The 13,051-nt window shown below is 45.5% G+C and overlaps 1 protein-coding gene across 3 annotated transcripts in view; it reads right to left on the bottom strand.

Moving 5' to 3' along the window:
- Positions 1-233: 233 nt before the first annotated feature.
- Positions 234-13,051, bottom strand: part of Cpvl (carboxypeptidase vitellogenic like) — a 103,961-nt gene continuing 91,143 nt past the window's right edge. For all 3 annotated transcript variants that reach the window (XM_032905160.1, XM_032905159.1, XM_032905161.1), the window contains one exon: positions 234-485. In XM_032905160.1, the coding sequence (XP_032761051.1) occupies positions 375-485 (111 nt within the window). In that variant the 3' untranslated portion in view covers positions 234-374. The remainder of the gene's footprint in view (positions 486-13,051) is intronic.

Below are 13,051 nucleotides of genomic sequence, written 5' to 3'. Positions count from 1 at the left end.
GCCGCCAAGAGCAATAACACAGAGTCACTAGGACGGATGTGTCATGAGATAAACTGTCTTAGTATTTACAGAACCAGATGATGTTATGAGTCTATTAATTTATTGCACTTTCTGCCCTGAAAGGGCTTAGATATTCCATTAGTGCCTCAGAACCCATTTGTTTCCCTCCCATAAATCAAGATATATGACTCTCACTTAAGTGTGCTCATGAACCCAAACTGTCACTCAAAAGGTCACGTGTTTCAGGGAAACTTTTATTGATAACAAATGCCTTGAAAATATAAAAAAGATAACATTTTTAAATTTACATGATATCTTTAGTCTTTTAAAACAGTATTCTTTGGTGATTAAGATTCCTGTTTCAGGAAAGTAGCTTATGATTTATAAGGTTCCCATCCTCTGTCATAGATGAAGCGATTGATCATATCGAAAGACCTCAGTGGCTGGTCATAGGGCAAAATGTGTCCTCCACCTCGGACGATTACCTTGGAGAACAGAGACAAAGGAACACAGGGAAATAAATAAACACTATTTAAAATATATGTGAGATTCAGAATGGTGTTGCTATGTTGCTCAGTGGTAATGCCCTTGCCGAGCAGATGCAGGTTTCTGAGTTCTGTCCCCAGACAGAAAACAGAAATAAGTATAAAACACTTCCTTCCACAAGCCTTGGAGTTGTATGCTCTCCTAGTGATAAGTTACCTTGGAGTCCAGAGTCCAGAAGCTTTTCAGCTCCAGTTCTTAGATTTTATACCAATTTACATCAATTTCAAAATGACTTCTCTTGCCCACTTTCTGCTCCAGAGCTCCTAACTGAGAGTGAGTGCTGCATTCTTAAGTTGTACCTAGATGGACCTGGAGGTAGGAAAGTTTCTCCATCTAAGTCAGGTTGTAACCGAACAGAACCGACTCTGTCTTTTAATTAGCCAGCTAAGTCTCACCACTCACAAATCAAGGCTGCAAGCCACTCAGCAGCTCTCAGAGGTGAGCGACCAAATGTGGTAGGCTTGTGATTACATATGTAAATGTGACAAGAGTAATCTCAAGGCTCCCCAGATGGAAATAGCCTCATCTCAGAAATGATATATTTTGGGAGCCTCTAAGCTCATGTGTTCCAGATGTTCTGGGGGGGGGGACATGTCATAGTGTGCCATGAATTTTAAAAGGGTTATGCAAACACTTAAACCATCACTTTAAGGTTGATTTTAGTAAATGATTTCAATTCTCCCTGGACCTAGAGATATGGACCTAGCAGGAGAGGCTTCCCAGTTGCGGCTTTTTCACCATCTAGAACGCAGAGGTAGTCACAGTGGGCTTGTGATGCAGACATGTCAGGTCATACTTCTCCAGAGTCTCCTGGACTTACAACAGTGGGCAGGTAGGGATGCAGGGATGCAGGGATGCAGGGGTGTAGGGATGCAGGGGGTGCAGGGATGCAGGGATGCAGGGGTGCAGGGATATAGGGATGCAGGGATGCAGGGGTGCAGGGATGCAGGGGTGCAGGGGTGCAGGGATACAGGGATGCAGGGATGCAGGGGTGCAGGGATATAGGGATGCAGGGATGCAGGGATGCAGGGATGCAGGGATGCAGGGATGCAGGGATGCAGGGATGCAGGGATGAGGGATGCAGGGATGCAGGGATGCAGGGATGCAGGGATGCAGGGATGCAGGGGATGCAGGGATGCAGGGATGCAGGGATGAGGGATGCAGGGATGCAGGGATGAGGGATGCAGGGGTGCAGGGATGCAGGGATGCAGGGATGCAGGGATGCAGGGATGCAGGGATGCAGGGATATAGGGATGCAGGGATGCAGGGATATAGGGATGCAGGGATGCAGGGATGAGGGATGCAGGGATGAGGGATGCAGGGGTGCAGGGATGAAGAAATGTAGGGGTGCAGGGATGTAGGGATGCATTTCCAATAGAGGAATCAGTTCCTGCATACACAGGAAACAACAGGCACGCACACCTACATGCAGCCTCACTCATTAGGAATGGGATGAGACAGAGGAGAGCTGAACTAGCAAACAACCACAGGATACAGGCCTACTGGGATGTGCTTTGATGAACAGATTAGATGTGTGGGGAGTTATTTTTAGTTTCAGTAAAATATACTTAACATGAAATTACATCTTTAATCACTTTAAGGTGTAAAATCCAGTCCCATTTAGCGCATCCTCTATCACTAGTAGGGAATTGTGGATTATTTTCATTGTCCCAAAGGAAACAGCAGCTAAAACTCTGACTGCCGAGTCCTCATCCCTCCCGTCTCTGGCCACCAAACCAACTCCAGTTGTCTGTGGATCTGCCTATTCTAGGCAGAGCCTGGATGGCTGTATAGAGGGAATGCCGGGCTCAGATTTCCACTGTAAACATTACTTAATATCTAATAAGGAGGCTTTGAAGGGACTGATCCCTGAGTAAGCGGTGGAGGACATCAGCTTGGATGAGGGACAGTGTAGGCTCAGAGGAAAGAGTAGAAACGAGAGTGAGGGGGTGCCTGCGAGGAACCAATGAAAGTAAAGATTAATCAGATGTAAAGGCCCAGTGACAGCCGTCCTCCTCCACTGCCCCACTTCAAGCTTCTGAGCCGAACAGATTTGCAGAGGATGGTACTGCGGTTCAGGACAATGAAAAAGGACCCGTGGAAGCTGTAAGAGGTAGGATGGGTTGGAGGAGCCCAGTGTCCACCACAAACTGATGCACGAGAGATAACCTGCTTGTTGGGTTTTCCGATTTAAACTTAAGCTGTCTTCATCACACACCCTCTTGTGAAATCTTGGCCTCTAGCTATCAGACGGGAGGTAGCTACTGGTCAAACTAAGACAAGAACACACTCAGGAAAAGTCACATTGACAAGATAAAGTAACTGAAGACGAGCGTCAGAAACAAGCCATGGACCGTCCGCAGACCCCTCTGACTATGAGTGAGGCAAGAACTATCTGGTTATCCAAGATAACCAGAGCACAGGTCAAGGCAGGGTTGCTTCAGCAACACCCAGCAGGAGCCATCTCCGGGGTTTCCCACCATACCCTTGCAGACTAGCAATGACTGTTGAACAGGAGGTGAAATGTCACTTCTAGATTCCTCAGTGGATCCGAATGTAGCTGTCACCATACTGCGTGATCCTAGAGAAATGCAGACGGAGCTTTGGTGTGGGTTGCACCAGTCATGGGTATAAGAGAAAGGACCTTACGGTTTGACGGGTGTGAGGAGAAAGACCGAAGAAAAGAAAAATGCAGTCTTGGCACTGGGAAACAGCAGAGGGAGGAACAGCCAGAGACGGAAAAGCCTCGGTATCCCAGATGCCAGAGGAAACCCTCTCACCACTGAACTGAGTAGTGACACCTTCTTCTGACCTTCGTAGGTGACATGCTCACACAAGATTCATAAACATGCAGGCAAACATAGCCTGTAACACATAAAAACATACAATGCATACATACATGCATATACAATAAAAATAAATTCTAATAAACCTGAAGCTGAGAACTTAACAGAGGTATTAGAGTAGAAGGAAACACACTAGAAATAGAAGCTCATGTTAATAGGTCAGCAACAGCCAGGCTGGAGCACTGGGAATAGCAGCATCGCATATACAGAGCAGAGAAGAAAGGCCAGAGACTTCAGCGAATCTGGTTATCCTTGGCTGGACTTCACGGATAAAAACATATGGCACAGGGCAAAGGAAATAATTGTCCTGATTGGAAATAACTGTTCAGACCTTATAAAAGCTACCTGTTCTCGGTCTGGGAAGCTCAGCAACCCTAAATCGGATAAATACAGAGAAAACGGCACCTAAGCACGGGATGGTGCTGAAGCTGAAGGCAGGATCGGGTGGAGAGCCGACCCAGCAACCAAAAATGCCAAGTGCTCCTGCAGAACAGCGAGGTTTGCTTCCCCTGGGAAACCTCTTTCCTACAGAGCAGCACAAAGCCACTTGCAACTCCAGTTCCCGGGAAGCTGATTCCCTCTGCTGACAACCTCAGGCATACACCGTGTGTATATATACACTGAGGCATACACACACGCACACAAAACACACACGGAATCAAATAAAACATTGTTTTTTTTTTTTTAAAAAAAGAAAACCATATTCCCAGGAAAAGAAGGAGGGTTAATTATAGAAATGATGAAAATTGGAGAGTGAAAAAGTGTCCCCAGAAAGATTTGCCGGCCTAGCAGCACCTCTTACACATGGAGGCTCACGGAGACCTTTTCAAGGAAATGAGAAGCAGGGCAGGGGTGGGGGGCACATTTTGCCAACCAAAAAGATTAAAGGTTGTTCATCCAACAGAAGAAAAGATGGTCCCTAAATGAGGGACAAAAATAATGGATATTAATAATAATGGGGGGAAAGCGCCACTTACACAAAAGTGGTGTAAACTGAGTGAAAACAGTTAAGGTCTCCTTTTGTGTTTGAAATGTGGCAAATATACCAAACTGGTTCTATTTCATAAATGAGGCTTTCTGTGGCATATGTCTTAGGCAAATACTAAGTGTGGGTACAGGTAAAAGCACATGTTACTAGCAAATTATAATGGGGGAGGGTGATGTCTCAGAACCACTGGATGGGATAAAAGGAGGCAAGAGAACATGGCAGGGGCATCACATGTGAGGGGAAGAACAAAGTTCACAATCAGGCGTTAAGATAGCCGAAACCTCACCATCAAGAACAGACTCCTTTTCAGACAACCCATGGTCAGCGCAGAGGCAAAGGCTGGTAGATCAGGTCGCCCAGCCTCACCCCGCCAGATCAGCAGCGTGTGAACGTACTTAACATTCACTTCAGTTTTTACTTCCTACATTATCATACAAGCCTCTCGCTCACCCTCACTCTGTGGTCCCGATGGGGACTAACGTCAGCTTTGACACTGTGTCAGCTCAAACTGAAGGGGACAGTGCAGTGCGGAAGTGCAGAGCGACTCAGAGCCCGCACAGCTGGGTTCAAGCCCAGCTTGGGAAATCTACGGTGTCTTGCTGACCTCTATTTTCTTACTTGTAAAATGGAGATAAGATTTAAGGTCACCAGGTGTCCCATTTTGCTCAGGATTGAGGGATCTGGGGGAAATAGGACTTTAGTTTTAAATGTAAAAATAGTGTCAGACTATCTGGGATGGGTGGTCACTCAAAGGGGAGAAGAGACCCAATGCTACCTTTCCTGTCTCACAATATCATGTCAGGCCTTTTTGTTTGTTTGTTTGTTTTTCTTAAATTTGATCTTTATTTTTATTTTTTCTTTATTTTATTTATATATTGTTTTTCTTCTCTCTTTTTTACTCTACAGCTCCTTTTTGTATATGTCATGGCTTCCAGTTTAGTGGTTTTATGGGATTCCTGAGTGTGCAAACGAGCAGGTCTCTGTTGCCTGTGCCTCCTCTTGAGCTCTTTTCCTTCTGTTTTTTTGCCTTGTCCAGTTCCTATGTGCTGGTCTTTGTTTTGTCTTATCTTTTATTACATTATATTTTATTTGGTTATTATCCCTTAGAATCCTGTTGATTTTGTAATAAGAGACAGAGAGGGGCAGATCTAGATGGGTGGGTGGGGTGGGCAGGAACTGGAAGGAATAAAGAAAAGTAAACTGTAATCAGGATGTAGCATGTGGGGGGCATCTATTTTCAAAACAGAAAAAATGTTTAAAAAAAATCAAAGAGAGCCTGCACTAGAAAGAATACGCTGTGCTCTGTCTACAACAATTACTCCAACTCCATTTGCTGCTAAGAAACGTCATAAGCACTCAACTGGCCACGAGCTATTATCTAAGTTTTTATGGTCAAAGAAATATTTTCCCTTTTAATTACCAGAGTAAGAGAAGGATTTGCAGCAGTTTAAAAAAAACATATTAACATACGTATTTAGAATGAAAGAATTACAATTCACTCATCGGGGGTGGAAATATTAATCTTCAGATGTGTTTTGATTCCCACATTCGAGATCCCTCCTGCCCTTAGGAGCAGGAGAGCAGCTTGGTCATGAGGTCAAATCTCCATCAGCGGCTTGCTTAACTCCCTCGGGAGCGGGAGCTTACCCCTTTCTCTGGCCACATCCATCATCCATCCCATTCCTTCCCCGTCCCCTCCCCCACTCCCAGCAGGTAGTGCCAACCCCCTTTTATTGTACAACAGACAAATGACAAGCAGGGAAGGAGGCAAGACCTTACTTGTCTTAGCAGAGAAACTGTTCTGCCTTTACCCTTTTTCAGAACTCATTTTATAACACAGTTGTTTGATGCAATTAAAAAGTAATTGAAAAGTCCCTCCCTCGTGCGGCCGTTCTGAATCCGGTTTTTGTACTTGCTATCCACAGGAGGCTGGAAAGCACGACTCAGCTCATTATGTTTCCCTACCCATTCATGGTCTTACTTCACGATCTACATTTCTTTCTTTTGTGTGACGGTTGGGGGTGGAGGCGGCGGGCTAAGACATCGGTGCCCTCTACCAGTGGGGAGGGCTCACAGTATACTGGATGCCACACGCCAGGAGGCTGCCACCCCACCGGCCTTTACTTCCTGCCGAAAGCAAGGTGGGCGGTTCTCACAGGGCTGTGTTGAGCCTTTCCTATGGAATCAGATAGATGGACCACTCGGACACTTCATTGCTCAGCTCCAGACTTAGCGGCATAAAATCAGTACATAAAATTAGCTGAGGTAAAGGTAACAGCCAGCACGGAGCCTGACAAACAGTGCGAACGAAGGCCTCTGATAAACCCCTGGACAATAGTTCTCTGACACTTTTGTCCTTCCTAGACAAACAGAGTACATTCTGGCATGTTTCCTCTTTTTCAAAGTAAACTCAAGTGTCATCGTTTGGATATAAAGTATTCCCCAAACACTCATGTGTTGAAGGGTTGGTCCCTCAGCACCCCTGGAAGAGAGATGGTAGCGCCTTTAAGACAGTGGTTCTCAACCTGTGGGGAGAGTTTAGCAGCCCCTTTTGCAAATCTCTATCTCCAAAATTATTTATATTACGATTCATAGCAGTAGCAAAATTGCAGTTATTTAAGTGGTAGCAACATTAAAAATAACTTAATGTTTGGAGGTCATCACAACATGAAGAACTGTATTAAAGGGTCGCAGCTAGGAAGGTTGAGGACCACTGGTTTAAGAGGTCTCAGTGGAAGGAAAGATCACTGGAGCTGTTGCCTTCTAAAGAATGTTGGACTCTGGCCTCTTCCTGGTTTGTTTTTTCTTGGGGGGGAGGGGTGTTTGTTTGTTGTTTTCCTTTGCTTCCTGGTCACCATGAAGTAAGCAGCTTTGCTTCCCCGTGCAGTCTCACCAGGATGATCCTGTCCTGTCCCTTGGAGAGTGGGATCAGAGTGACCTCTGCTCCTTTCAGTCAGTTCTCTCATTGTGATAGAAAGCTACCACCACACAAAGAAATGTTCGCTGAAACATAAGTTACAAGGCCCCAAACTTCACTGAAACTTTGCCTCTGGAAATCAGATGGGCTAGATTTCAAATATTTGCAGAAAGATGAAAAGACCTGTTACCTGCTTGCCTGCCTGCCCATACCTGCCCCATGTATTCTGGTGTAACTGGCAATAAGGAGTGTCAAGGCTGCCCACCAGGTCCTGGGCATCTATAGCAGAGTACTGAGCATGCTCCAAAGCTGGGCTGTTTAGGGTAACATCAGACCAGACAGGTTATTGAATTTAACTGTAGTATTGACCCACTGTCTACATGGATCCCAGAACCCACAACTGTTCCTGGGTCCCAGGGGTTTGAGGTAAAGAACTTGCTAAAGGTTAGAATGTTTCTGATGACATTTCCTGAAGTAAAACATTGGAATGCAGAGCCCAAAACTGTGAGGAGAGGCAGTTCCTTGGTCCAGCTAACAGTGTGGCAGTCACCCTGCTCGACTCTCCACCATTTTTTTAAATTTCTGATTCTGTTTAGCATTCCCACGAGTGATTTTGTGACTGTTGGTTACGCTTTGAATCCAGACAACAGAAAGTTACTGTTTAAAAAGCAAACTCAATTCTTCGCTGGTTCCCGAAAATGCCATTAATTTTTAAAAACCCATTCTCCATGGGAAGATAATTCTTTAAATGTTGGACTTCACAGTATTTACTCACTTCCCATTTAATGAAATGGTTCTCTTTCGGATTTCAATGGATTATTAAAAACCACTCAGCAGATAAGAGGAAATTATGCATTGTTGCCTAGCTATAATAATACATCAATAAATAATCCACTAGCCAGTGTATTTAAATCATAGAATAAATTAGTTCCCAGAGTATTAACTAAGCGCGATTCAGACAGCTTAATTTAGAAGCATTCTTGTTATACTAAGCAGTGCTCGCTAATGAAGAAGAACCATGTGAGCTAAGGAGGCTGCTGGCAAACACTTAGAGTCAAATTGGGAGTGGCCATTGTTTACGGTTTCCTTTGTTTTCAGGATGCAAGCTGTGTGTGTGTGTGTGTGTGGGTGTGTGTGTGTGTGTGTGTGTGTGATTTTTTTAAAAAAGCTAAGGAAACCAAACAAAAATCTTTTCAAAAGTCTTTGAAAGCAGAGGATGCCGTCCTCAGCGGCAGGATAACAAAGCCCGAGAGTTCTTTCATAACTCCGAGTTCCAGAATAGGGAACACAGAGGGGAAATGGTCTGTGGCTGAAATAAACCACGCAGCCTGGAATATTCCAAATATTCATTATCTCCCCATGTCTAACCTGTCGCCTAGAAGACACCCTGCCCTATCTAAGTGTGGAGAAGACATCAGTTTCACTGGGAGATGTATTAAAACTGGGAGATGTATTAAAATGCACCCACGTGTAGGAGAGGGGGAATGAGAGAGGGAGAAGGGGAGGAGAGGGAAGACAGGTCTAAGGATGGATGAAACTGAGGCAGTTTGGTTTGAATGTGCCGAGTATGCACTCAGTGCTGGGGACTGTGGTGAGCAGTGTGCAGACAACCACCACGCATTAATTCAGTCTCAAGGGCCTTCATGTCCATCAGAAGCCGGCTCTCCTGCTGCCCAATGCTGTGTATGCAATAGGGGATGTATCTAATCAGAGCCATAGAGAAGGAGCTGTGACTGAGGATTGGAATCAGGGAGGGCTTCCTGGAAGGAGCCTGGGAGTTGAGTTTGATAGGCAAAGGGAGGTATTACAGTAGCTGAAGCAGCAGGCACTTTATCAGGCAGGTGTGGAAGGAACCCGGTGGGACTTACTGGCACAGCACTTGTGGGGAGTGACACAGTTCAGGGTTCTAATTGGGAAGCAGGGAGAACAGGATTGAGGTCCTCACTAAGCCAAGTAGAGTTTAGACTTCAGCCAAGGAAGTCGGTGAGAGGCTCGAAGCAAGGAAGAGGCAGAACCAGACTCGCAGTTTGGAAAAGTACTGAGGCAAGGGTCAACAGATGAGTTTAGATTCAGCTAAGAGCTCCTGGGAAAGGAAGGGATTAAACAATGGCAGTTTGAAATACAAAGTCAGCGAGCTCCGAGCTCTTGAGCGGCATCCTTCAGAACACTGCCGAGAGGCAACTGAGTTTCATTTGGGAATTTTCAGTGTGGGAAAGCCTTTGTGCTTTTTCAATGCTCCCCCAAACGCCGCTCTATTTTTACTGCTCTGTGTGAATGCAGCGTTACGCTTTTTACGTAGTTCTCTGCGGTTTCTATGATGAGCGTTAGGGAATGAAGCGAACCAGGCCAAGGAGCAGGAGACTACAAAGCAGATGTGAGAGATACCAGCTGAGGGCTGGGTGTGGGGAGACAGTGCTGGCTCTCCCTCATTTTCTTGTAGGGCTAATGGCAAAGCAGGATCTCAGCAGAGCAAACCAGCTGAAGCCTGTCTCCTCCTTGTCTGGATGGACAGGTGCTGGAAATGAGAAGGATTCTGAAAGAAAGAGTCCAGTTCTCTTTCCCATTGTTTAAGCCTGGGCTGTAGCTGCAAGGAACCGCCGAACCTGATGATTTGACTAGTTGTTTTGTGCTGCTGACTAGTTGTTTCTGATTGCCAAGCCACTGGCTGGTGGAGTTGAGTTGAAAGGGCACTGAAGGAAGCCATTTCTGATTTTGTTTTTCCTTGAATCCAGCTTCAGTGGGGGGATATGTAGAAAGAAACACTATTACAGCTAAAGCACCGGGAGACATGGGCATACCACAGTTGATGGGGACCAGAAAAGTAAGCCGCAGAAGGCAAGAGGGAGAGAGAACTTCAAGCATTAAGACACAGAAAAGATGCAAAGCCCCCCCCAAAAAAAGCCCAGGTAAGTAAAGGATAAGAAGGAAGGAGACCGCATGTTCGACAACCCGACCTCTTAGACAACAAGGACACAGTCATTGTGGAAGACACATGCTATCTAGTCATGTCAACACTGGCACACCATGTTGGGAACAAGAATGTTCACAGTGAGACCATTCATAGGCACAAGGTCTCAGGAGTAGCCTAAGGGTCCACAGCAGTAGATGGGTAAATAACACAATCATGGCACATACTGACAAAGAACAGCAATGCTGAACCCGCCAACATGGGCGAACCCCACCAGTGTAGGCCGGCACGAGGGACATTACCACAAGACACACACTGACTGGGCCCTTTATGTGGGCCTTGAGCATAGAAAGAAAAAAAATACATACTTATAGAAAAATATTTTACATGTAGAGGACTGTTAATACAAATAAACAAAGGAAGAAAACGATAAACTCAAAACACAAGACATTTCCTTCCAGGGGTGGTAGGGACGGGTGGGAGAGGGAGGCCAGGGTTACAGGAACGATGGATCCCTTAATCTGGTGGACAGAGATAATGGGGCTTCACCTCTGCCTTGTCTCGCCTTTCCACAGCATTTGTGCTACCAAGCATGCGTTCAATATTTAATTCTAAACTAGAAAAACAAAACAAAACAAAACAAAAAGCAAAACCTGCCTATTGATGCGGTCACGCTCACAACCAGGAATCTGTGGGAGACAACGCTGTTTCTCTTCTCCCATCAGAGAGCTGAGGCTAGACCCTGTCTTAGCCCAGTAGGTGGGGAGGACACAGCAAAGCAACAGAGCTGAGACAAAGACCAACGCTGGACGTCCCCCGTGCACAGCAGCTCCAGGAAGGCAGAGCTGCCAGAATCTAAACCTTGGGACTCGGGCCGCTGTGTAAAAAAATAAATAGTAGGAACGAAAATAAATACTGAGATCCCGCCCTGGACAGCGCAGGCCCAGGAAGGTTGCCTTCTTGTTTTGAAGCTTGCCTGCTGCTTGCTACATTTTCCTTCTTTTTTCCCCATATGTTAGAAATTTGGAACAAATGAAAAGAAAATGAAAGGCTGTGTGCTCGTCCCTTATTGTCAACAGGTGTGTTTCAGATCACTGTTGAACCAGGAGAGACTGAGGGCTTGGGAATAATTCAATACTGGATGCAGGCATGGCGATACACATCTGTGTTCCCAGCACTGGCAGGGCCAGAGGAATGTAAGGTTGAGAGCAGTGTGGGCTATGTGGTGAGCCCCTGTCTACAAACAGACAACTAAAAGAAGCTAGGAAAGAAATAACTTCTTGCTTAATTTAGACACTTGTACCAGTAGAATACTTTATAGAAAAGTGAGTGGCAAACTCCACCTCAGCTCTCTCATCTCTAATTTAAGTAGAGATGGTTTTCCCACCACAGTGAACCAGTAACCGGACAGAGCTCCGGGTCAATCTGATAAGCATTACTGAAGTAATTTAACCGCTTGAACTTTTAACACATAATATCAGTGACTGACCCCGTGAACACAGAGGGGAGCTTCCTGCCCATTGAAAACAGACTAATGCAGGAGGCGTCCACACAAAGAGAGGCAAATACCACATGTTCACTGGGTGTCCAGCAGAGTGCAAAGTAATCAGTGTACGTTATCTCAGCCATCACAACGCCAAATCTTCCTGTGCACTTCCCTTTTTCTCTTCAAGACTAAATATTTGACTGTGCACTCAGCAATAATGATGCTTGTGTAAGAGAAAGTAGGTCAGAGATGAACACCCTTATCCTGGCCAGCCAGTGTAAGAAATCTAATGTGTCATGGGTGAGGAACCACGTGGACAGGCTAAATAGCTTGCCTGATGTCACCCTGCTAGGGAATAGAGCAGGGACCTACCCAGGCATAGCACGGTTTAGATAGGAAGTGTCCCTCAAAGGGTTCAAGTATCGATGGCTTTGTCCCTGGTTGATGGATCAGATCACTGGAGAAGTAATGGGCCATCCAGGTTCAGGTCTAAACAAAGAAACAGACAAAGAAACTCCACTGAGGAGTTTGAAATCTGAGGGCACTATTGAGAGGTGGGGTTAAGTTGGAGGAAGCTGGCCACTAGGAGCATGTCATTGAAGGACATGTCTCAGCCACTGTCCCAGGCATTCTGAGTCTATGCTTCCCAGTGTCTGTGATCTAAACAGCTCTGCTCTACAATGTGTGTCCTCTCTTACCATGCTCTGCCTACCCATAGGCCCACAGTGCCTGGGTCAATGCCCACGGCCTAAAAGCTCAGAAACAGAGAATGTAAGTACTACCCCTCTCCAAAGTTTCCCTCAGATATTTATTTGTTTTGAGGAACATGAGCACACTGCATCTGTCTTCTCATCCCCTACTCTACAGTGTTACCGGAAGATGCTAGGTAACAGCAGAAGTAGATAGGCTCCCCAGGGTGATAATTTACCTCTCAGCTTCTCAGCATCCCATCGCCAAAGCTAGGCTGGCATTTTGATTTGGGAGAGCCTGTACATTACTTTGAATAATTCAAAACAGTCTAATACATGGATACCTAATCTTTTATGTGTGGGTGCTGCAGGCCCTCTGTCTATCTGATATGACTGTGATGTTAGAATGGGGATGAGTCAGGCTTTCCACAGGGGATTGATTGATTCCAGGACTTCCTAGAGACAGCAAAAATCCATGGGTGCTCAACTCCCTTGACATAAAATCGTGTGGTAATTGCAAATATCATTTATGCACACAGTTCTGAACACTCTAAATCACTTGTGAATCAGGTAAAATACTGACCTTCTTTTTTTTTTTTTTAAATCACTTCTGTGACCAAACACTTGATAAGAAGAAACCCAAGGGAAGAAAGCTTTATCTCAGTTCACAG

This window comes from Rattus rattus, chromosome 6 (assembly GCF_011064425.1).
Source record: "Rattus rattus isolate New Zealand chromosome 6, Rrattus_CSIRO_v1, whole genome shotgun sequence".
NCBI lineage: Eukaryota > Metazoa > Chordata > Mammalia > Rodentia > Muridae > Rattus > Rattus rattus.
The sequence above is the reverse complement of the archived record's forward strand: the minus strand, read 5'-3'. Positions and strand labels throughout refer to the sequence as shown.